Below are 24906 nucleotides of genomic sequence, written 5' to 3' on the forward strand. Positions count from 1 at the left end.
TACGATTAGTATCTTTTATGTGGTTATGGTGTGTGTGTAGACTTGTCTATGTGGTTATGGTATGATGTGTGTAGACTTGTGTATGTGGTTATGGTATGATGTGTGTAGACTTGTGTATGTGGTTATGGTGTGTGTGTGGACTTGTGTATGTGGTTATGGTTTGTGTGTGGACTTGTGTATGTGGTTATGGTGTGTGTGTGGACTTGTGCATGTGGTTTTGATGTGTGTGTAGACTTGTGTATGTGGTTATGGTGTGTGTGTGTAGACTTGTTCATGTGGTTATGGTGTGTGTGTGTAGACTCGTGCATGTGGTTATGGTGTGTGTGTGTAGACTCGTGTATGTGGTTATGGTGTGATGTGTGTGGACTTGTGCATGTGGTTATGGTGTGTGTGTGTAGACTCGTGCATGTGGTTATGGTGTGTGTGTGTAGACTTGTTCATGTGGTTATGGTGTGTGTGTGTAGACTCGTGTATGTGGTTATGGTGTGTGTGTGTAGACTCGTGTATGTGGTTATGGTGTGATGTGTGTGGACTTGTGTATGTGGTTATGGTGTGTGTGTAGACTCGTGTATGTTGTTATGGTGTGATGTGTGTGGACTTGTGTATGTGGTTATGGTGTGTGTGTGAACTTGTGTATGTGGTTATGGTGTGTGTGTGGACTTGTGCATGTGGTTATGGTGTGATGTGTGTGGACTTGTGTATATGGTTATGGTGTGTGTGTGGACTTGTGTATGTGGTTATGGTGTGTGTGTGGACTTGTGCATGTGGTTATGGTGTGTGTGTGTAGACTCGTGCATGTGGTTATGGTGTGTGTGTGTAGACTTGTGCATGTGGTTGTGGTGTGTGTGGACTTGTGCATGTGGTTGTGGTGTGTGTGGACTTGTGCATGTGGTTGTGGTGTGTGTGGACTTGTGCATGTGGTTATGGTGTGTGTGGACTTGTGCATGTGGTTGTGGTGTGTGTGGACTTGTGTATGTGGTTATGGTGTGGTGTGTGTGGACTTGTGTATGTGGTTATGGTGTGGTGTGTGTGGACTTGTGTATGTGGTTATGGTGTGCGTGTAGACTTGGGCATGTGGTTATGTGTGTGAACTCGTGTATGTGGTTATGGTGTGTGTGGATTCGTGTATGTGGTTATGGTGTGTGTGTGGACTCGTGTATGTGGTTATGGTGTGTGTGTGAACTTGTGTATGTGGTTATGGTGTGTGTGTGAACTTGTGCATGTGGTTATGGTGTGTGTGGACTTGTGTATATGGTTATGGTGTGATGTGTGTGGACTTGTGTATGTGGTTATGGTGTGTGTGGACTTGTGCATGTGGTTGTGGTGTGTGTGGACTTGTGTATGTGGTTATGGTGTGTGTGGACTTGTGCATGTGGTTATGGTGTGATGTGTGTGGACTTGTGCATGTGGTTGTGTGTGTGGACTTGTGTATGTGGTTATGGTGTGTGTGGACTTGTGCATGTGGTTGTGGTGTGTGTGGACTTGTGTATGTGGTTATGGTGTGATGTGTGTGGACTTGTGTATGTGGTTATGGTGTGTGTGGACTTGTGCATGTGGTTATGGTGTGATGTGTGTGGACTTGTGCATGTGGTTGTGGTGTGTGTGGACTTGTGTATGTGGTATGGTGTGTGTGTGGACTTGTGCATGTGGTTATGATGTGTGTGAACTCGTGTATGTGGTTATGGTGTGATGTGTGTGGATTCGTGTATGTGGTTATGGTGTGTGTGGACTCGTGTATGTGGTTATGGTGTGTGTGTGGACTTGTGCATGTGGTTATGGTGTGTGTGGACTTGTGTATGTGGTTATGGTGTGTGTGTAGACTTGTGCATGTGGTTGTGGTGTGTGTGGACTTGTGTATGTGGTTATGGTGTGTGTGTGTGGACTTGTGTATGTGGTTATGGTGTGTGTATGTAGACTTGTGTATGTGGTTATGGTGTGTGTGTGGACTTGTGCATGTGGTTGTGGTGTGTGTGGACTTGTGCATGTGGTTGTGTGTGTGGACTTGTGTATGTGGTTATGATGTGTGTGTAGACTTGTGTATGTGGTTATGGTGTGTGTGTGTGGACTTGTGCATGTGGTTGTGGTGTGTGTGTGGACTTGTGTATGTGGTTGTGGTGTGTGTGGACTTGTGCATGTCGTTATGGTGTGATGTGTGTGGACTCGTGTATGATCACTGCCACGTTTTAGTGCCAGCATTAAGTCAGCTCCTCAAAATGAGTTGGGTAGTTTTTCATTCTTCAAAATCTTTTTTCTGTATTTAATAGAAGAATCATTAGCAAAGAATAATATGTTTGTTAAAGATATGAATAATATCAACCCTATGACCAATGGTATTTAATGTTCCTCCAAATAGTTTTGTGTTTACTGATTTTTCAGGATTTTTAAATCTGGTTTGAGTTAATTTTGATGATTTGTGTTTTTCTGCGAAACAATTTGTTGATTAAATGTTTAAAGCTTACTACTTTTGTATTCATTGTGAATACTCTGTTAATGTTTAAATTATTTTTCTCTATGATGTTAGCTTTCTATTCATGTTTCTTAATGTTCTTTCTATTCATGTTTTCTTTGATACATATTTGTCTTTCATTTCTTACATACTTATGTATTGATTTACATTTTTAACATATTTTCTCTTTTCTGTTAAATTATGAAATATTTTTTAGAATATAATATATATGAAAAAGGTATAATAAATACCTGTAGACTCAAAATATTATCCAAGTAATAAAATATTACATGTAATTGAAGTCCACTGTGTACTTTGCCCAGCAGAAGTATAAACACTACTATGAATTTAGTTTTTTTCTAAGTTTTATTAATTGAAATTATAAATGCAGTCAAAAGTGGAGAGATGCCCAAGTACCCATTGTTAAGCTTCATCACTTATTAATGTGGCCCATCTCTTTTCATCTGTATCTTCACCTCTGTTCCTTCCCAATTCTTTTAAAACAAATTCTAAAATAAAATCCCAGTTATCTAAAAGATAAGGGCTATGTTTGTAAAAATATTCATAATAATTAGGAAATTACTGTATAGCACACAGAACCCTACTCAATACTCTGTGATGGCCTATATAGGAAAAGACTCTTAAAAAAAAGGTGGATATATATATATAAAAATATGGCTTCCCATGTGGAACAGTGGTAAAGAATCTGTCTGCCAGTGCAGAAGATGCGGTTTTGATCACCCAGTTGGGATCACCCTTGGAGTCAGAAATGGCAACCCACTCCAGTATTCTTGCCTGAAAAATTCCATGGACAGAGGAGCCTGATGGGTTGCAGTCCATGGAGTTGCAAAGTGTCAGACACGACTGAACAGACATGCACGTATATTTACAATGGGTTCACCTTCCCGCACACTTGAAACTGACCCAACACTACAAATCATCTATACTGCAAAAATTTTTTTAAAAAACTCACAATATTATTAAAATACCTAAAAATAAATAAGTTGGTTTTTAGTCTCAGCTGTATAGTCAATGTTGAGGTTTTCTTTTTTTTAATGATTTCCCTACAGTTTCTTGTTTTTCATTGTTATAATTGACATACAATGTTAGTTCCAGCTGTTAAACATAATACAATATATTTCAAATATACAAAATACAGTATATTTCAAAATGATCATAGTAAGTCTAATCAACGTCTTTCAGGATACATAGTTACAAAAAGTTTATTTTCTTGTGATTAGGATTTCTAAGACCTCTTCTAGCAACTTTCAAATGTGGAATACAATTTTTATTAACTGTTGTTACCATGTTGTGCATTCCATCCCCATGACATGTGACCTTTACATTATATCTGGAAGTTTGTACCTTCTGCCTTGAATTTGTTGTTGTTGTTCAGTTGCTCAGATGTGTCCAACTCTGCTACCCCATGGACTGCAGCACGCCGGGCCTCCCTATCCTTCTCTATCTCCTGGAGTTTGCTCAAACTCATGTCCATTGAGTCGGTGATGCCATCCAACCATCTCGTCCTCTGTAGCTCCCTTCTCCTCCTGTCCTCAATGTTTCCCAGCATCAGGGTCTTTTCCAGTGACTCGGCTCTTCCCATCAGGTGGCTCAAATATTGGAGTTTCAGCTTCAGCATCAGTCCTTCCAATGAATATTCAGGGTTGATTTCCTTCAGGATTGACTGATTTGATCTCCTTGCTGTCCAAGGGACTCTCAAGCATCTTCTCCAGCACCACGGTTTGAAAGCATCAATTCTTTGGTGCTCGGCCTTCTTTATAGTCCAGCTCTCATGTCTGTACATGACTAATGGAAAAACGATAGCTTTGGCTATATGGACCTTTGTTGGCAAAGTGACGTCCCTCCTTTTTAATACGCTATCTAAGTTCATCAAAACTTTTCTCCCAAGGAGCAAGCATCTTATAATTTCATGACTGCAGTCACTGTTGCAGTGATTTCGAAGTCCAAGAAAATAAAATCTGTCACTGTTTCAATTTTTTCCCTATCTGTTTACCATGCAGTGGTCGGACCAGATGTCATGATCTTAGTTTTTTGAATGTTGAGTTTTAAGCCAGCTTTTTCACTCTCCTCTTTCACTCTCATCTAGAGGCTCTTTAGTTCCTCTTCGCTTTCTGCCCTTAGGTTAGTGTCATCTGCATATCTGAAGTTATTGATATTTCTCCTGGCAATCTTGATTCTAGCTTGTGCTTTATCCTGCTTGGCATTTCCCATGATGTACTGTCCATATAAGTTAATAAGCAGGGTGACCGTATACAGCCTTGATGTACTCCTTTCCCAATTTTGAGCCAGTCCATTGTTCTATGTCCAGTTCTAACTGTTTCTTCTTGACCTGCATACAGGTTTCTCAGAAGGCAGGTAAGGTAGTCTGGTATTTCCATCTCTTTAAGGTCTTAATTTTCCAGTTTCTTGTGATCAGCATAGTCAGTGACTTTAGTGTAGTCAATGAAGCAGATGTTTTTTTTCTGGAATTTCTTGCTTTTTCTATGATCTAGTGAATGTTGGCAATTTGCTCTCTTGTTCTTCTGTGTTTTCTAAATCCAGCTTGTACATCTGGAAGTTCTCGGTTCACATGCTGTTGAAATCTAGCTTGAAGGATTTTGAGCATTACCTTGCTAGCATGTGAAATGAGCACAACTGTATGGTAGTTTGAACATTCTTTGGCATTGCCTTTCTTTGGGATTGGAATGAAAACTGACCTTTTCCAGTCCTAGGTCCACTGCTGAGTTTTCCAAATTTGCTGACATACTGAGTGCAGCACTTTAACAGCATCATCTTTTAGGACTTGAAATAGCTCAGCTGAAATTCCATCACCTCCACTGGTTGAATTTAGTTTTTATTATCATTCTTATTTTTATATTTTCAAAATAGATAGATGTGTCCATACAGAATATATAGTTTTGTTCTGAATGTTTTCACACTTTATATGTGTTATACTGTATGTATCATTCTAAAACTTGACTTTTTGACTTCATATTTTGTTTTTAAGATTTTTCAGAAAAAAAAAAGATTTTTCAGTGTTGACTTATACATTCTAGATTCTTCTTTGAGCTGTTGAATAAAATTCTCTTATATGAATAAAACAATTTTTCTTTTTTAGTGGGGAGTGAGGTTATTTGTAATTTTCCATTTATGGATAGTACTATGATAGGCCTTGTACATATATCCTTGTTAACATGTGTGAGAATTATTCTAGGATATAATTCAATGAATGAAATCTTGGGTATGATATATACACATATTGAGCTTTATTGTTACTGACATATTACTGTCTATAGTGATTATACCAATTTATACCAGGGTATGGAAGTCACCTTTGCCCACGTTGTTGCCAGTTTGTATTTGTTTGTTCCCTTAAAAACATTTCTTACATCTGTTGCATGAGTCATTCGTTTTCCGATGGTCAGTTTTAATAATAATTGCTTGCATGAAGAAATACTCCTCAGAATATTACAGTGTTTTTTTTATCATATATGTTTTTTCTTAGTTTTGTCATTTTGTATAATCTGCATTATCGATAATTTGATTCTTGAAATATTTTAGATATATCTGAAAGGTTGAGGTTTTTACATTTAAACTTTGGCTATTCATCTTGTGAAGTTAATTTGCCTGAATATGTTTCTGTTGTTTGGAATTAGAAGATTCAGCAATGGATGCTCCAAAAGAAGGTTTATTTTCTTTATGGCGTAATCTTATTTTAAAACATGATTGACCTGTCATGAGTTTGCTGGTGGCAGGGTAATGACTCACTGTTGTTTTATAAGTGTAAAAACATGAACTGAAGTGATACATGAGAACTTCATGATTATTTTGGCTTCTATAGAGAGAGTAAGAATAAAGGAAGCATCAACTTTATTTTAAAGTTTAGCATCTGTAAGTGAAAATAAACATCTGAAACATCAATAACTATCCATTGTAATGTTCCTGGAATTCAAGATATATTGTTGGGATGCCCCTCGTGGTCTAGTGGCTAAGACTCCATGTTCCCAAAGCAGAAAACTTGGATTCGATTACTGGTCAGGGAGCTCAGATCCCATATGCCACAACTTAGACTTGGTGCAGCCAGATAAATTCAGTTAATAAACAAGAATTTAGAAAAAAAAGTATTGTCATTTTTTAGTCCTTGTATCCAGGTTGTGGGATTATGACTGACTGTCTTAAAATATTTTTTGTGCTATTGTGTATTTTTCATACTCTGTGCAATGAAACATGTTTCTCTGTTATGATCAGAAAGAAAACTTTAAAAAGACCAAACTGTCTTATTTACCCTTTGTGTCTTTTTTGTGGTGAAGAAGGGTGAGTGGGACACTTAAATTCCACTTTGGCCAATAATTAAATTGCCCAGTGTATTGTCTTTTTGTTTTTTCTCTATTGCATATTTGCTTTCCTCATTATTTTTTTCTCTGTTTGATGTTTCAATAAGTAATTCAACCACTGTTATAAATCTTATATTGAATTTACTTTTCTGCTGTATAGGTTAAAGAAGAGATGCTGTTCGAGGCACTAGTTACAAGGAAGACTGTGACAGTGGGAGAAAAGCTTATTTTACCATACAAACTGGCAGAGGTATGAATAGATTTTCTTTGAAATCGGGGAACTCTAAATGCTTTTTGAACTTTAGGTTTATATTCTTGCTCTTAATAGAATGAAAATGACAGTAGTGTTGATTGAAATATTTTCTGGGCTCTTGAAACTTGATTATGAATTTTCTATCAACTTGGAAACTTTTAAAGTTGAATGTGATTGAAACAGTATGCTTACATTTTTCTCCAATGGTCTTAATCTCATCACCATTTTTAATTTTCATTTGATTAATATGGATAGGTAGCAATATTTGACACAAATGATTTTTCCTTCTTGAGCACATCATATCTTCTGGCACATCATACTCTTGGGTTACTTTTCCATTGTTGGCCACTCCTTGGCAGTTCTTTTTGTTTGTTTTTTTCTTCTTCCTGACTCTGTTGATAAAGGATGGGGTTCCGTAGGACAGTCTTTGTCTTCTGTATACTTTTTATCTCAATTGTCTCACTCAGCCCCATGGCTTTAAATGTCATCTGTATAGTGAGGCTTCCACTAAAGTTTTATTGCTACAGGGAGCCAATATTACTGTTTTACCACTCAAGTATATGAGAGTGGGCTTCCCTGGTGGCTCAGAGGGTAAAGCGTCTGCCTACAATGCGGGAGACCTGGGTTCGATCCCTGGGTCAGGAAGATCCCCTGGAGAAGGAAGTGGCAACCCACTCCAGTACTCTTGCCTGGAAAATCCCATGGACTGAGAAACCTGGTAGGCTACAGTCCACGGGGTCACAAAGGGTCAGACACGACTGAGCGACTTCACTTCACTTTTATATGAAAGTGAAGTGAAGTGAAATTGCTCAGTCGTGTCCGACCCTTTGTGACCTCATGGACTATGCAGTCCATGGAATTCTCCAGGCCAAAATACTGAAGTGGGTAGCCTTTCCCTTCTCCAGGGGATCTTCCCTTCCCAGGGATTGAACCCAGGTCTCCCGCATTGCAGGTGGATTCTTTACCAGCTGAGCCACAAGGGAAGCCCAAATATACTGGAAGTATATAGGAGTAGGAAAATTATTGAAAGGTCTACCACTTTATGGTGAAATTTTACAGAAATGATGAGAAATCATAGTGATGACGATTATAAACGTAGGATAAGAATGTGAGACTAAAAAAAAAAAAAAAAAAGAATGTGAGACTAGAAGACATGGAGGTGGGAAAATAGTGATTTAAGTGTAAAGAATGCTTTCTAGGCAGACGTTGATCCATTCATCGCATTTTTTTGGGTCTCTCCTGATTGTACCTGTCCACATTTCTTCATTATTCAGGTATCTTATGTCATATTTTATAGCTGCCAACTTTGAGAGCGCCTTTGTAGGCCACAGAAAAACCATTTAAGAGTTTTGCTCTTCTTTTACATAAAGGTTCAATGCTTTTATATTTTCTTTCTCCACTTTTTTGATTATTAAATATTTGTTATGTTTATTTGCATCTTTTAACTTTAAATTCAGCTTTCTGAGATCATTTTTGTTGCCCCTGTTTTATTTTGATTTATGTTTGTTTAGTCTGGAAGATCCCCTGGAGCAGGAAATGGCACCCCAGTCCAGTATTCTTGCCTGAAAAAATCCATGGGCAGAGGAGCCTGTGGACTATATCCCTTGGGGCTGCAAAGAGTCAGATACAACTGAACGACTGAGCATATTTGTTTGGTGTATTTATTTATTTATTTAGTAAATATTTGAAAAAGCTTTTTGTGTCTAGAATTGTGCTAGGCATTATGGGTAAAATGAAGAGCAGTCCTTAAGGATTTTAGTATTTTTTTTCGGAAAAGCAATGGAAAGAAGTGTTTTAAGCAAAAAAGTTGCCTTAGAGTTTTTTTTTTTTTTTTTTTTTTTAGGACAATCTGACAGCAACGTGAACAATCAGTTGGAGGAGAGTGTTAGTTTCCTGTAGCTATGTAACAAGCTTTAGTGACAATACAACACAAAGTTATTATCAGAAAGTTTCCATGGATCTGGGCCTGGGTTAGCTGGGTCCTCTGCTCAGGGTTTCACCAGGCTGAAGTCAAGATATTCTTGATGGCTGTTTTTTAATCTGAGACTCAACATCCTCTTTCAGGTTCACAATTTGTTGGCAGGATTCACTTCCTTGTAGGACTGAGGTCCATAATTTCTTGTTTGCTGTTAGGGGCCATTCTCAGCAGCTAGAGTGTACTTGGCATTTCCTATCGTGTGGTCCTGTACACAGCATGGCAGTTTGCTTCTTCAGGTCCAGCACGAGAACCTCTGAGGCATGCGCTCACTCCCTAGTAAGCCACCTCTACCTGGGACAGTATCTCTTGGGTTAGCTAAAAATTTCAGCTGATTTGGGGCCATAATTATATATTTAAAATCCCTTCACCTTCGTCATATAACATAAGATAGTTATAGGAGTGAAATCCATCATCTTTACAGTCCTGCTCTCACTAACTGTGAGGGGATTTAGAGAGGAAGGGGATTTAGAGAGCATGTATACCCAGTGATGGGAGTCTTGGGAACCATCTTAGGATTCTAACACAGAGGGCAAGAGTGAATGTGCAAAGGTGAGTTTGGAGGCTATAGTAGTTACTACTCCTGAGGAGAAAGATGCTTGCTGCTGTGTCTAGAAAGGTGACATTCTGATAGGGAGAAATGGGTGTATTTAAAAAGAAAAAAATTTAGGAGATTAAGTCAACAAGATTTGGCGATGAGTTCTTAGTGGGAAGCGGGGAGGAAGAAGGAGACGTCAGGCATGAATCCTGATTTTGTGGTACATACAACTATAAGAATATTGGTAACATTCAGTGAGACAGGAAGCGCTAAACAAGATCTTGAGTGGGAAAATGATTAATTGGTATTTGGGCTTATTGAGGTCAAGCTATGACAAGACTGCATTTCAGAGAAAAGAGGCTAAAAGTGTAATATTGGGAGTTATGGTGCAAAAAGGCATATTCATATATTTGAATTTTCTCTGAATCTTTTAATTTGACATGAAGGGTTGCCCTTTAATGAAAAATTCAGCTCATTTATATTGATTATGGCAACTAGCATGTTTTCTTATTCTTTGTTTTAAAATATTTTGCTTTTGCTGAATTTAATCAGATTTTCTTAATCCCATATTCCCCCCCCCACCCCTCAGAAGCATAGAATGATTATTCTTTCTATATATTCTGCCATTGATTTTCTTGATATTTTAAAGATACTTTGTTGATCACTTGCCTATGAATAGAATTTTAGGTCCACATTATTTTTTCTCTCAGAACTTCTAAACATTTTCCAATTATTTTCAAGTTTTAATTGTTGGATAGAGAATTTGATGCCTGTTTTCTCTTTTTCTATGTAGGTAATAGTAATTAGTTTGTGTTCTAGCAACTTGAAGCTTTTTTTTCCACTTAAATTCAGAAATTCATTCATCATTTACATGTAGTCAGTTGTTGTATTGTCTCCATTTTACAGTTGTAAGAAAAAATTGTAGCCTAAGAGTTTCAGCAAGTTGACAAATTTCAAATTGTTAGAATAAGAAACTGAAATTGGAATATAGTCTAGCTCTTAATCAATGCTCTGTACCTACTCTAATATATAAACTTCAAAATAAGTCCCTAAATAATAAATACGTAAATTATTAGGATTTGCTTTTTTAAGTGATAGTATTCAATCGTCTAAGACATGTGCTTTCCCAACCCTCTTTTTAGGTTGAGTGCCTTCTAAATGTTGAATTTTCTTTAAGTAATTCTCTTCATTGTTTAGATCAGTTTCAGGTTTTCACAAAAACTCAGTATATATACAGAGTTTCCATAAACTGGGGAAAGCTTGAGGTGAGGGAAAAAAATAAATCACCATAACTCCGTAATGAAAGAATTGTTAGTGTTTGGGGAGGAAGAGCTTCTAGATGTTACTGTGGATGACAGGCTGAAGACAACTAGGAATGTAATTGTGGTGGTATTATTATTGTTTCAAGTTCCACAGATAACTGATGCTGTTTGCTAACAGGTTTATTCCTATTCCTGGAATATTCTTCCTCACTTTAGCTGGCAAAGTTCATTTGTTAATAAACTTCCTATTCTATCTTCTTTACTAGATGAAATATATACCCCAATTTTTAGTAAAGCTATTTTGAATTGAGTGACCTACATTTTGCTTTTTTAATCTTTCATGGCAGTTTTAGCCTGGATTTCCTGAGTTGGATTAAATTAATGAGTATATATAGAAAACTTCAATTATAAATTATTGAGATAAAAATTAATTTATTTTTCAAGATAATAAGCTTTTTTTTTTCCAGATTGTTGCCAATTTCACTTGGATTCCTAACTTTTTTTTTTTCCCTAGGCTGTGACAGTGAGGAACTCTATGGCTAAGTCTTTATATAGTGCCCTGTTTGACTGGATCGTTTTTCGGATTAATCATGCACTTATGAATAGTAAAGATTTGGAGCAAAATGCCAAGGTAGACATATGTTGGACCCTAATATATTTTTCCTGAAAAACTGTTTTAATAAAATGGTTAATGCATGACTTTTAAAAACACAGAATTGTATATAGCAATAAGTATCACCTTATAGTATTCACCTTATATCACCTTATAATATTTCCTGGTATTTCTCTCCTTACTACTGTTTCTATGACCCTATTCAGGGAAACTGTTCTTTCTGTGCATCAGAGCTTTTACCCTATGTCCTTACATTCCTGTAGATATACCTGTACAGAGTTGCTTTTAAATGTAAAAAGAGGATCATGCTACCTGCATTGTTTCTAATTTGTATTTTTTTAACCTAGCTATGTCTTGATATATATCTGGACCTCATTATTTTTAATATTGTAATATTATATAATATGCATATGTAGCATAAATTCAAATATATTCAAATACATTTTTTATTGTTATAAATGATTATGTAAGAGATATTCTTTGTGCAGATTTCTCTAGGATAAAATCCTCAAATTGTTGGACTTAAGGATACATATATATTTAAAAAGCTTGGTTGCTACTGCTAAGTGGCTTTTCAAAAAAGACTACACCTCGTTAGAGATGAATGGAAGTGCCTGTTTCCCTGTGACTTTACTCAGTTGAGCATTATCAGTATTTTCATCTTGCTAATCTGATAAGGGGGACTATTTTATTATCAGTCTTTTCAGTGTTAGATGAAAGACGAGTACCTGCTCATGTTTTCTCTATTTTATTATTTCTTTATATATTTTTGCTATTTTTATCTTATTTGTCATTTTATTACAAGTCATTTTGGATATTGCAGAGACAAAGTTTCTGATACATAGTGCAAATATTTTCTCAACTTACTAGATTTGTTCATATTATGTTTTTAAGCCTATATATTTTAAAGTTTTGTCCCCAGTTAAATCTGTCATTATTTTACTTTATTGCCCTAGGTTTTATTTGTTTATTTTCCTTATATAGGAAGGGCTCGTCTAGGCCAAGTTTATAAAGTATGAATGTTTATTCTCATACTTTTAGAATTTAATTTATGTTCATGTTTGTGTTCACAATTATGTTTATGTTTTTTCCCCAGCTGGATTTTATTTTTTAACATGGTAGATTTTAGATATTTACCTTTAATCTTTTCAAATCCATTTTTATTCCCCAACAACTTTTATGAAATAGCCTACCTTTTCAGGCCAAATAGCAACGTCATCTTTATTACTTAATCCTACCGTCTTAAATATATTAATACAATTGCTCTTATATGACCATGTCATGCCTTAAGTCCACTAGTAGGAAATTGATTTAAATTTTAATCTAATTTACCAAATTGATTTCTTTCTGAAGATCATTATTTTCACTGCTTTTTGTAAGGGCTTAGAATTAGTCAGCAGAAGTAATCAAACAAAACACTCATAATGGAGACTTTTAAAAGTCTCTTGCTATTTATCACTCATTACATCAGTTTGCCCAGTATCTCTTAGCACCAGTGGAGAAAAATTGTTTCATTTAATCATAGCTGTCATACAACTCTATTTTAAGCATGAGGTGGGGTGTGGGAAGAATAATAGTTTGGGGTGTTAGGACTGAATATTCAACGTCCTTAGCAAGAAGTTAGAAGATTGTTTCTGGAAGTGTCATATCAAGAAATAGAAGAATAAACACTTTTTACTATATTATACTATTCTGTACCATGTAACTAAAAAGATTTGAGTGTTTTTGACTTTAGGGAGCAGAAATTGAGGATGGTGAAGTGGTTTGCTGTAATCTTTTTAGAACTGTTAAATGTCATAAATCTTTTTTTTTTTTAAGTTAATGTCATAAATCTTGTATGACTACTTTGCTAAAAATTTTTAATGTTGTAACTTCAAGAAACCACATATTCTGATATCCAGTTTCATTTCTAGCCTGTGTAAGACAAGAAATATGCTTGTTAGCTTATCTTAAAGCAAAATTTTATTGGGATAGAGAAGTCAAACTAGGAAAATTTGCATGGTCCTTTGGCAGAACCAGGCATACCCAGGGTTAACCTAGCTTTACTTTACTAACCTTCTGACTTTCCAATAGCCTTTTTTTTTTTCCTTCCCTTGTCTCTGGGGATTTAGAGATTTGTGGTATTGAGGTAACAAGTCTTTAACTCTGCTTTGTACATTTCTGTGAAGTAATCAGTGAATTACATGTGTTAAAACTGGATGTATTTTTATAATTAAGATAAAAAGAAAATGATGAAGATAAAGAGAACTAAAATGCTTTTTATTTTTAGTATATTTTGGTTGACCACTGGGTCCCCTCAAATTTTCCTCTACTGCTGTCAAAGAACTTTGAACATTTTGCTACTTATATTGTGACTATTGTTCATGAAATAAATTTAAGCATCATTTTTTAACCATAATTTCTTTCTTGTTTTTCACAGACTTTGTCCATTGGTGTTCTTGATATTTTTGGGTTTGAAGATTATGAAAATAACAGCTTTGAACAGTTCTGTATTAATTTTGCTAATGAACGTTTACAACACTACTTTAATCAGCATATCTTTAAATTGGAGCAAGTGAGTACCTGAATGGGCTTCCCAGGTGGCTTGGTGGTAAAGAATCCGCCTGCCAATGCAGGAGATGCAGGAGATGTGGGTTCAGTATCTGGGTTGGGAAGATTCCCTGGAAGAGGAAATGGCAACCCACTCTAGTACTCCTGCCTTGAAAATCTCAAGGACAGAGGAACCTGGCGGGTTACAGTCTATGGGTTCACAACTGAGCAACTGAGCACACATGTGTGAGGATGTGAATGTGTGTTCACTTGCCCCTTCCCCACTCCCTGAACCCCCACCTGCACCTTCACATACACCACATAAGTTTTTTGAGTCATAGTCATGATAAGTATTTTAAGTGTTGATTTCAATAAAGATATTATTATCTTCATATTAGTGTAAGCAAATGACAGATGAGAGCATAGATTTTTGGGCCTTATCACACAGGGTATTCTGTTTTAATTAAAAGGCCTCAAGTAGAATCAGTAATATGTGCTTATTTGATGGAACCTTTGAATGAAAAGATCTATGGGTTTGTTTTGATTTTTGTTGATGTTTTTGATTTTTAATTGCTTTTGTGGCCTTGGTCACAGTGTGTCATATTAAGTATGCTTGTTTGATTCCTTTGATCTCTTTAGTTCAAGGATGGGATAGAGGAGCTTATTAATAGAATCTTAAATCAGCTTAGAATGTGGATACAAAGAAACAGGACAGTATAGAGAGACCAAATTGAGTAACTACATGTTTTTTATGAAATGCTCAAATTGATTGAATTAGGATAGGAAGAGTAAGCCATCAGTTTACATGAGAATTCTTAGGGTAACTGCAGGGTCGAAAGAAATGTGGGTTCTTTCTCTAAGCCAGGTTTGAATTCAGTAACAAGTTGAGTTTATAGCCCAGAAGTTAAGTTTGCATATGAAGACATAAATAAAAGGTGGGTTCACATTCAACTCAAAGGAATAATGAAGAAAAGAAATGAACAGAAAATCACAACAGTTTCCTGTCATTGGGGCTTGCTCTGTCTTGGCTTTAAGCACAACTGTTTAAGCACCACTGTTAAAAGATAGTATTATTTTTTATAATATCACCTAACATGTAGTGCTTACCATTAAGTGATAGAAATAAAAATATACCAAAGATGCTTTGGGAGGAAACATTTTGAGAATTTTAATTACTGAAGTTCACTTCTAAGCCTTGCCCAAAATTAATACATGGGAGAGATATGTAATATATTGCCATGCAGGATGATAGGTACTAAAATCAGATATAAGGTAAAGTAGTGATAGAAAGATTCGGACACGACTGAGCGACTTCACTTTCACTTTTCACTTTCATGCATTGAAGAAGGAAATGGCAACCCACTCCAGTGTTCTTGCCTGGAGAATTCCAGGGACGGCGGAGCCTGGTAGGCTGCCGTTTATGGGGTCGCACAGAGTCGGACACGACTGAAGTGACTTAGCAGCAGCAGCAGTGATAGAAAGGATGAAATTTATTAGAATTTGTTGAAAGTCTGCAGAGATTTCCTAGGAATAGAGTGATTCTGGAATAGAGTTTTGAATAGAAAGTTGAGCTCACCAGACTCAATAGGGAAAAGACATTTTAAAGATAACAATATCTTTAAAACTGTGAGGGATAAAATAGCACAGCACTTTTGATGAACTGGAAATGATTCAGTGTAGCAAAAATACAGGATATAAGGATGAGGGCAGGAAAGGAGATATGTTTGATGAGATAGTCTCGATCAGATAGTTGTTCAGAGAAGATTAGAATTTTTCTGTTAGAGAATGGGGAGCTATTTGAAGTATGTTTAGCAAACATTTGAATTGGAACTGTGGAAGATGTATTGAAGAGAGTCAATTATATTTCAGGCACTGTTAGGCGTTGAAGATAAACAGTTTAGAGTTGAGGAATCTTATTGTCGAGTTCATAATCTAGGGAGTTGTTCTTTTGTCTGTCCCTCTTCTGGGGATGTCAGACTAGAAAATTTTGACCAAACTTGCCTTGCAGAACATCTAAAAAATAAAAAAACTGAACAAAACATAATTGAAAGCATTGGAGTACCTTCAAATAAGTGAAGTTTTACAGGGCTCAGATATGCAAGCGTGAAATCTAGGGAGATGAGCTCAGCATTCAGGGAATGCTTTGTTGCTAGAGACATTTCTCTTCTGGTAGAAGGCTTCCAAAAAGGGTTTTCTCCAGATTAAAGAGCAAAAGAGGAGCTCCCTGGCAACTCCCAGAGGCTTGAAGACCTCAAAGGGTTATATCTTATAGTAAAGGTAAAGCAGAAATGGGGCTTTCCCAGTGGCTCAGTCAGTAAAGAATCCGCCTGCCGTACAGGAGACTGCCTGTAATGCAGGAGACCCAGGCTCAATCCCTGGGTCAGGAAGATCCCCTGGAGAAGGAAATGGCAGCCCACTCCAGTATTCTTGCCTGGGAAATCCCATGGACAGAGGAACCTGTCAGGCTACAGTTTGTGGGATTGCAAGAGTCAGACATGACTCAGTGACTAAGCCAACTACCAAAGCAGAAGTAGAGCAGGCAGTCATCATAGGGGCTAAAGCTCAGTTTAAAATAATTTCAGTTCCTGATTGGGTTAAAACAACTTAGAATTTCTAGTGTTCTTAGCCACCTGCTAAGAGTAAATCCAGTCTCTGATGGAGAAAGAGATCATCTCATTACTAAAGTTATCTCTGCACTTTTCCACGTGTGAGCATTCAGATTTTTAACTGAGATGTTTGTTTAAGACATACAAGGAAGGAAACCAACATGAGAAAAAACCAAGAGAAGTGAGACAGTAGACTACCATAGGGGATTCAGATAATGATCTTATCAAACATGAACTTTAACAGTGGTTTCAAGAAATTTTTTAAAGTGATAATTTTATTAAAGAACAGCAAACTTTAAAAAAATCTTAAGTTTAGGAAAATCTAGGACTAAAAAGTAGGTGAAATTAAGAACATAATATTAATTTTCACAGTTAGATATAACTTAAGAGAAAATTAGTGATTTGGAAGATAGAAGAAATACCAGCTTGATGAATAAAGGCAGAAGATACAAATATTGTAAGAGACATATGGGACATAGTGAAAAGATCTAACATATGTGTTACAGGAATTCTGGAAAAACATGTAAAAGTGAGAGAATAGGATTGAAGCTATATTTGAAGAAACAATGGCTGATAACTTTCCAAAATTAAAACAAAAAACAAAAAAATCCAACATACGCACATTTGAGAAGCCCTAAGAATGCAAATGTTGGATGAGTTACAAGCTGAAATCAAGCCAGTCAGGAGAAACATCAACGACCTCAGATACACAGATGATATCGCTCTAGTGGCAGACAGTGAAGAGGAGCCAAAGAGCCTGTTGATGAGGGTGAAGGAGGAGAGTGAAAGAGCCAGCTTACGAGTGAATATTAATAAAAACTAAAATCATGGCGTCCAGCCCCATTACTGTGTGCCAGATAGGAAGGGAAAAGGTGGGAGTAGTGACAGATTTCCTCTTCTTGGGCCCTAAAATCACTGTGGATGGTGACTGCAGCCATGAAATCAGAAGATGGTTGCTTCCTGGCAGGAAAGTGATGGCAAACTTAGACAGCGTGTTGAAAAGCAGAGACATTACTCTGCTGACAAAGGTCTGTATAGTCAACACTGTGGTCTTCCCAGTGGTCATGTACGGTTGTGAGAGCTGGACCGTAAAGAAGGCAAAACACCAAAGAATTTATGCCTTTGAACTATGATGATAGAGAAGACTCCTGAAAGTCCCTTGGAAATTTCACAGTATTGAAATCACACAGATCTCAAAACCATACTGAAGTTTTATCAGAAACCATCAACAAAAAGATAACTAGAAAATACTTTATGATTAAAAGTTAAGAAATGAATTTCTAACCAGCTTAGAAATTGACAAAATTAGAGCACATATTGAACCTAATATGTTAAATATTAAAACTTGTGTCTAGGGCTGGTGCACTGGGAAGACCCAGAGGGATGGGATGGAGAGGGAGGCAGGAGGGGGGATCGGGATGGGGAATACATGTAAATCCATGGCTGATTCATGTCAATGTATGGCAAAAACCACTACAATATTGTAAAGTAATTAGCCTCCAACTAATAAAAATAAAGGGAAAAAAAAAAACAAACTTGTGTCTAAAGGTGTACTTTAGTCACTGAAGAAATTTGACTAATGATATAATTAGAGGAAAATTTTATAGCTGTCAGAATATTTTAGGATTGAAGATCAATGAGTTAACACATTTGAAAATGATCAGAAACCTAAACAAAAGGAAATAATAAAAGAAAAAATAAAAATGAAAACAAATATATTATGGGAAGGGATCGACAAAAATCATAAACTTTGAAACGTAAGTAATACTTTGACCAATAACATTTATAAAAGTCTCAAGAAATGCGTGGGAAAGAGACGGAGACACATAGAGACAGAGAGGGATATAAATAGCCAGAATTCCAATGATAAAGACTACATCATTGTATATTCTATACATATTAAAAAGTTACAGAATACACTAAACAACTTTATATCCATAAGTAGACTTATCAAATAATCTGAGAAAAAACTTTTCAAAACTGTGTTGACACAGATAAAACAAAGTTCAAGTCTTAACTGTTGGGACTTCCCTTGCCATCCTTTGGTTGAGAAGCCGCCTGCCAATGCAGGGGACATAGTTTCCATCCCTGGTCCAGGAAGATCCTACATGTCGTGGAGCACCTAAGCCTGTGTGCCACAACTAGTGAGCCTGGGCACTTGGAGCCCATGCTCTGCAGTGAGAGAAGCCACCCCAGTGAGAAGCCTACACACAGCTCCTAGAGAGTAGCCCCTGCTTGCTGCAACTAGAGAAGGCCTGTGTGCAGCAATGAAGACCCAGCGCAACCAAAAACAAAATTACGTAGCTATTAAAGAAATTGAATATGTAATTAAAATTCTTTCCGTAAAGGACATGTAAGCCAAAATGGCATCATTGATGAATTCTGCCAATGGTGAGAGAAGTATTTTCAGTTTGACATAAATTTTTATGTGGAATACATAAAAGGGGACAATTCTGAATATATTTTGGGGAGCCAAGATAACCTAAATCTGTGAAGAACATTAGTAGTAGAAGTTTTCAGTTTGCTAATATTTGTTTAAATATTTAATTAGCAAATTAAATCCAGCAAGATATACAAAAGGATAATATATCAGAACCAAGTGGAGTTTTTTTGGTGTGTATTATATCTGACCACCAATTAGTTTAATTCATCTGTTAACAAGACAGAAGAAGAAAAAAATTCATGGTGTTCTCAATAAAAATATAAAATGCATTTGATAAAATTACATACTCAGTCTTGTTCAAAACAAAACCTTTAGCAAACTAGGTATAGAAAGGAACTTCCTGATAAAGGCCATTTATAAAAAACCAACAGTTAATATCGTACTTAATGGAAACAGACTAAATGATTTCCCCCTAAGATTGAGAACAAGGCAAGGATGTTTTCTAAGAATTTTTTATCATGAATGTAGGCATATGAGGACATCCAAATGGAAAGTAAACATAGGAAAAGATATTTCATTTATTAGTCTTTAGGGAAAATAAACCCATACTTAAATATTTCTAGGCACTCACCAGAATGACTAAAATGAAAAAACTGATAATACAGATATTAGAGAAATACTGTGCACTGGGAAGTCTCATACACTGGTGGTGGGTGCATAGATTGGTACAGCCACTTTAGAAAGTTGTTTGGCAGTATCTTCTGAGTTTATATGTTTGTAGTTTATAAGCCTGTGGTTTCACTCTCCAAATCTGTATAAATGCTTACAAAAAGTTGTACAGAAATGTGCATGATGCCATTATTTTTAATAGTCAAAGTTGGAAATGAGTGTAACGTCCATCAATAGTCCAGTAGATGAATGTATTGTATATAAATATATCACTGGTTCTTGAAGAGTTAGTTATTCGTCTCCTACCCCAACTGGTACAATCAGTATCACCTAGGCACCCCTTCCAAGATGCAGTACCCCAAACTTGCTTATTCACAAATTCTGAGTTTGTGGCTTCTTTTTTTTAACAAACCTTCATGTGATTCTCTTGTATTTTAAAGTTTGAGAGTTAACACTCCATAGCAGATTTTGGCATGCCTTTTCTATAAAAAAGTGTAAGTAAATCAGTCTTCTGGGTTTTGGAGGCCGTGTGGTCTCAGCTGTGCAATTACTTTGAGAAAGCAGCCTAGACAATGCATAAATGAGTAAATGTAGTACTCCATAACCTGTGTCTTATAGCAATTAAAATGCATGTACTTTAGATGCATTTGACAACATAGATGTTTCTCTGAAACATAATGTTGAGTAACAGAAGAAAAGCCAGATGAAAGAATATGTATTGCATGATTCTATATACATAGGATAATAGTTAACTTTGAGCAGGAGGCTCTGAATCACCATTGGGAAAATGGAATGAGAAGGGATTTTGAAATACTAGTCAAGAATATAAAAATCCATATGCTTACACTATCTAGTATGCTTTTTATCCATGCTGTGAAAAGGAATAGGGAAAAACCTTTACCGTTGCTTGGGGGTGACCTTTATATAGCATTACTTGCTTGTGAAACTATTGAGGGGGAAGAATTAAGTTAGCATTTACTTTTTACAATTAGAGTAACTAGTTTATACTAGGGCCCACTTTTCCTTTACAGGATAATGATAATGCAGAAAGAGTGATTAAGTTATTAAAATCACTGTTGCACGAAACCACTGTATTTGCTGAGAGGTATGCAAGTATAATCAGTGAATACTAAAACCATCAGATGAACAGGATATTAATTTGGTGCCTAAATATTATTGCAGTGTAGAACCTTCTTTATTTTCAGAATCATCTTTCTGCCAGTTTAAAAAGTAAAAGTAAAAGCATCACAGAGATGAATAAAAGTATTTATTTCCCATTGTAGAGGCTGAGGAAGGAACAGTGGGGGCTTCATAAGGGAGTTTTGAATGGTTACTCAGTGTGTGAACTGAGTTATTTAGTCTTGGAATTGGGGAAACTACTCTGCCCCCACCTTTTGAAAGTTACTCTGTTTTTTTTTGCCAAAGTTCAGTATGTATGAATTCTATATGATTTTTATCAGCGATCACTGGAAGTGGTAGTTTTCCAGTTTTCTCAGACATTGTTTCATTAAATTCACTGTTGATGATTCAGTAGTTCTTTTTGATGGCTTTGAGTTGTGTGAGAGAAATTAGTCTTTTCTTTTTATATATTTCCTTAGTGTAGTCATCAGATAGTGTAGCTAAAACAAATCAAACTTAAATTTTCCATCTGAGTGGAATCACAAATAGGATTCTAGTCAGAAAATTTGGTTGCATGTACCATTAAAAGAAAATAGCCATATGCTGTATCACGATTTTATGCAACTGAAGTATACATTTCTTTCATTGTGTAGATTAATGATTTTTAAATGTTTAGTCTATTCTTTTAATCCTGTTAAAAACTTATTAATTCTTATTCTCACATACCTTTTATTTTCTGCAAGATGAATAAATTGTTAATTTGTTATTTCCTAGGAGGAATATAGAACTGAAGGTATCAGCTGGCACAATATAGACTATATTGATAATACCTGTTGCATAAATCTTATTAGCAAGAAACCAACAGGCCTGCTCCATCTTTTGGATGAAGAAAGCAAGTAAGTATGATTCTTTTCAGTTTTGTTACTGCCCATTTGAGTTTTTCATGTCTTCTTAAGCCCTAAACTTTCTTCTTAATGTTATTAAGAGCTAAAGTTTCCCTGGTATGCATTTTTTTGTGTGTTTCTAAGAAAATTGGATGGACTTGGCTATTGAACTCGTTTTTTCCTTGACTTTATCCAAATTTCTTCTGCGAAGTCACTTTGATGTTCAATTGTTGGTATATATTTTTTTTGCTTTGTGTTTCTCTCTTATTGAATTAAGTTTTAAATATGAGGTGTGTTTGCAGTTTTCTTGTTTAGTGGTGAAAAATATAATAATAGATTTGTGATATCTGCCATGGCTGTGCAAGTTTTTAGTGACACATATGTTAGATATTTGCCATCCCTTGGTAGCACTGTTCAGTATACCAAACTTAAATATATATGCTGCAGAAATAATGCTTCATGGAGCATCCTCCACTATGTTCTCAGTGCTCTAGAAAGTATTATTATAGTTTAATTATCCTAAGAGATGGCAAATCTAGAATTGGAGAAACCAAAGTGGTGGAGAGTGTGTTGGTTTTCTGTGACTCTTTAGTAAAATATTTAGGGATTGAATTAGGTCACTTGATTCTTCGTTTAATACTATACCCATTAAACTCAGATATAAAATATTAAATAGTAACTTTCATACGTAGGATGACTGTATACCAGATTTGTGTAGGACAATTTAAAGTTTATACCTATTATTTATTTTAGTTATTAAAGGCAACTATTTTTACTCTAAGAATATCCTGATAGGTATGGTAAGTTATATGTTGTTGCCATATTAATATACCATAAATTCACAGAATTGCTGCATAGAATTATAAAGTAATATGGCAGAGCTGCAAAATATATTGGAGATTGCCAACAATTATATCTGCCTTCCCATCATTAGTCTATTTTCATTAATCTAAATGAATTAAAATTCAGCAAAAAGCATTTTAATTTTATGTGCAAAGTTGTAAACCTTTCTTGTATTGCTCTATATTTCCCAAAACATACATTATCTCTTATAAAATTGTGAGGTTAGTGGTTCTTAACTCTGCTTACATGCCTTACTTCTGATGTATTTTATTTTAGAAAGTGTCGTAGGTGATTTTGATATTTAGTATGGAGAACCATTGTGGTAGATACTGAGATGATAAGCAGTTATTTTGTTTGAGCTATCTTATGAACAAGAAAATTTAAGCAGTTTGAGAAAAAGATCATATGTATAGTAAATGATGGACTTGAGATTCAAACCCTCCAGGTATTTCTGAATAAGAAGCTTTATTTTTGTCTTTTACTTGAAGTTTTGTTTTCCTTTTTTATTGCGGTAACATTGGTTTATAACATTATATAAGATTCACGTGTACATTATATTTCTACTTCTGTATGCCCTACAGTATGTGGTCACTACCAAAAGTTTATTTTTTATCTGTCACCATACAGTTGATCCCTTTTTCCAATTTCACCTTCCCCCTGCCCCATCTTCTCTGTTGTATAAAAAACTAGTATACAAGCAAAATCAAAATACAAGAGTAAACCAAACAAAAACACACATGAGCTACCGAGAGCAGAATAATGAGCTCGTGCTTTGAAGTATTGTCCTTATTTGCTTCACCATAATGCTTAGACTGTGATGTCAGAAGTTCAGGGTTGTCTTCTAGCTCTATTAACTACCCTCAGCAAATTTCTTAATATCCTTAGTCCTCAGTTTTCCTGCATGCAAAAAGGAAATAATGATGATAAATTACAATGCTGTCTACTGTCTATCTTACAGTGGTTGTGAGCAGGAAATAAGCTATGGATATATAATTAAAACATGAATAGAGCAAGGGGGTCTTGTCTGTTATTCTTTAAGCAAAGTTTCATTGAGTGCACATCTTATTATGTTATACAAAGACCATCTTTACCTGGTCAGTTGCTACCTCACAGAAATGTAAATATTGCCCAGTGAAGAGAATATCACCTCTTTGCTGTTACCCAAAAGCTTGTGGGGTTAAGCCACAGGTCGAGAAATTACAGGAAGACAGACTTTGGCTCAGTATAAGAAAGAGCTTTTTATTCATTAGAACTGATTAGCAGCTGCTTCATAAAGTAGTAGAATTTTCCATTATAGTAATTATTTTGCATCATCTATCAAGGTACTTTTGCAGGTAGGAGATTGGACTGAATAACCTCTTAATTGCCACTTCAATTGTGCTTCTATATCAACTCTCCGTAAAATTTTTAATAAACCATAGTATTATTTCTCTTGCTTTAAGTTAATCCTGTTATCTTTCCTTATAAATGGACCAGGTTTGTCTCTCTGTTTTAACGTCCCAGAAGATGCAAAGACATGAAATATTTTCCCTCTTTCAGGTACCAGTAAAGAGGACTTGACAATAAATTAGTATCATTTGGAAAGAGCTGTTTTTGAAATCACTTTTGAGTATTTTTCCTCTAAAAATATTTTGTTCTGTAGAGGATATATTACATGAAATATCATTACTGGTATTCCTGCTTCATTCAGTGTGTTTGTAGTGCTTTAGGAGCACATGTTGGAAGTTAGAATTCTTGTTTAATCTTGTCTTTGTTGTCTGCTGGCTGTTCAAATTTTATAAATTAGATTCTAAAGGATGCAGTGTGGAGTTTAGAAAGGAGGAATGTTGTAAGCAAAGTGAAGACTGTTCTAGTCTTTTCCATAGTAGTCAATGTGATCTGCTGACAGCAGCACTGGCAGCATCTTAAAGGTTGTTACAAGTACAGTCTCATACTTCCATCCCAGACTTCTTGAGTCAGACTCTGCGTTTTATTTAAAAACTGAAGTTAAAATCAGAGCATTCATTTAGGCCAACATTTTATCAATCTTGCTTGGTCGTAAGAATTACCTGGGGAACTTATAAATAGTACTTTGTCACTGGCCTAGCATCAGTTCAGTAGAATCACAGGAGATGGGGTCCAGGCATTGGTATTTTTGAAAACTCCTTAGGGTAGCCTTAGATTAGTGCAAAGAAACAATAATCTAAGGCTACCCTTGCAGGTAGTCTTTGGGGAACATTGATGAAGAGTTTTGAAATTCACAATAATGTCTGCCTGGCCTCTGTTCCAGGCTCTTTTGCTTGATTATGTAGTAGGTATCCACAATTGTTTATTGAATGCAGGACTGGTGGAAAGCTTTTTTTCCCATCTTTCCTTGTTTGCAATAGAAACTGCCCTTATATTTGTTCTCATTAATTATCTTCCAATAAAAAAAAAAGAAGTAATGTATTAATAAAAATGGGCAAAAGATGTA

General features: G+C 35.7%; 1 protein-coding gene across 11 annotated transcripts in view; it reads left to right on the forward strand.

Annotated features, from left to right (window-relative positions):
* The window catches only part of MYO9A (myosin IXA), a 238126-nt gene that overhangs the window by 83291 nt on the left and 129929 nt on the right, over nt 1-24906 (forward strand). For all 11 annotated transcript variants that reach the window (XM_043919707.1, XM_043919713.1, XM_043919708.1 and 8 more), the window contains 4 exons: nt 6941-7030; nt 11323-11439; nt 13841-13975; nt 21502-21623. In XM_043919707.1, coding sequence (XP_043775642.1) covers nt 6941-7030; nt 11323-11439; nt 13841-13975; nt 21502-21623 — 464 coding nt within the window. The remainder of the gene's footprint in view (nt 1-6940; nt 7031-11322; nt 11440-13840; nt 13976-21501; nt 21624-24906) is intronic.

This window comes from Cervus elaphus, chromosome 12 (assembly GCF_910594005.1).
Source record: "Cervus elaphus chromosome 12, mCerEla1.1, whole genome shotgun sequence".
Classification (NCBI taxonomy): domain Eukaryota; kingdom Metazoa; phylum Chordata; class Mammalia; order Artiodactyla; family Cervidae; genus Cervus; species Cervus elaphus.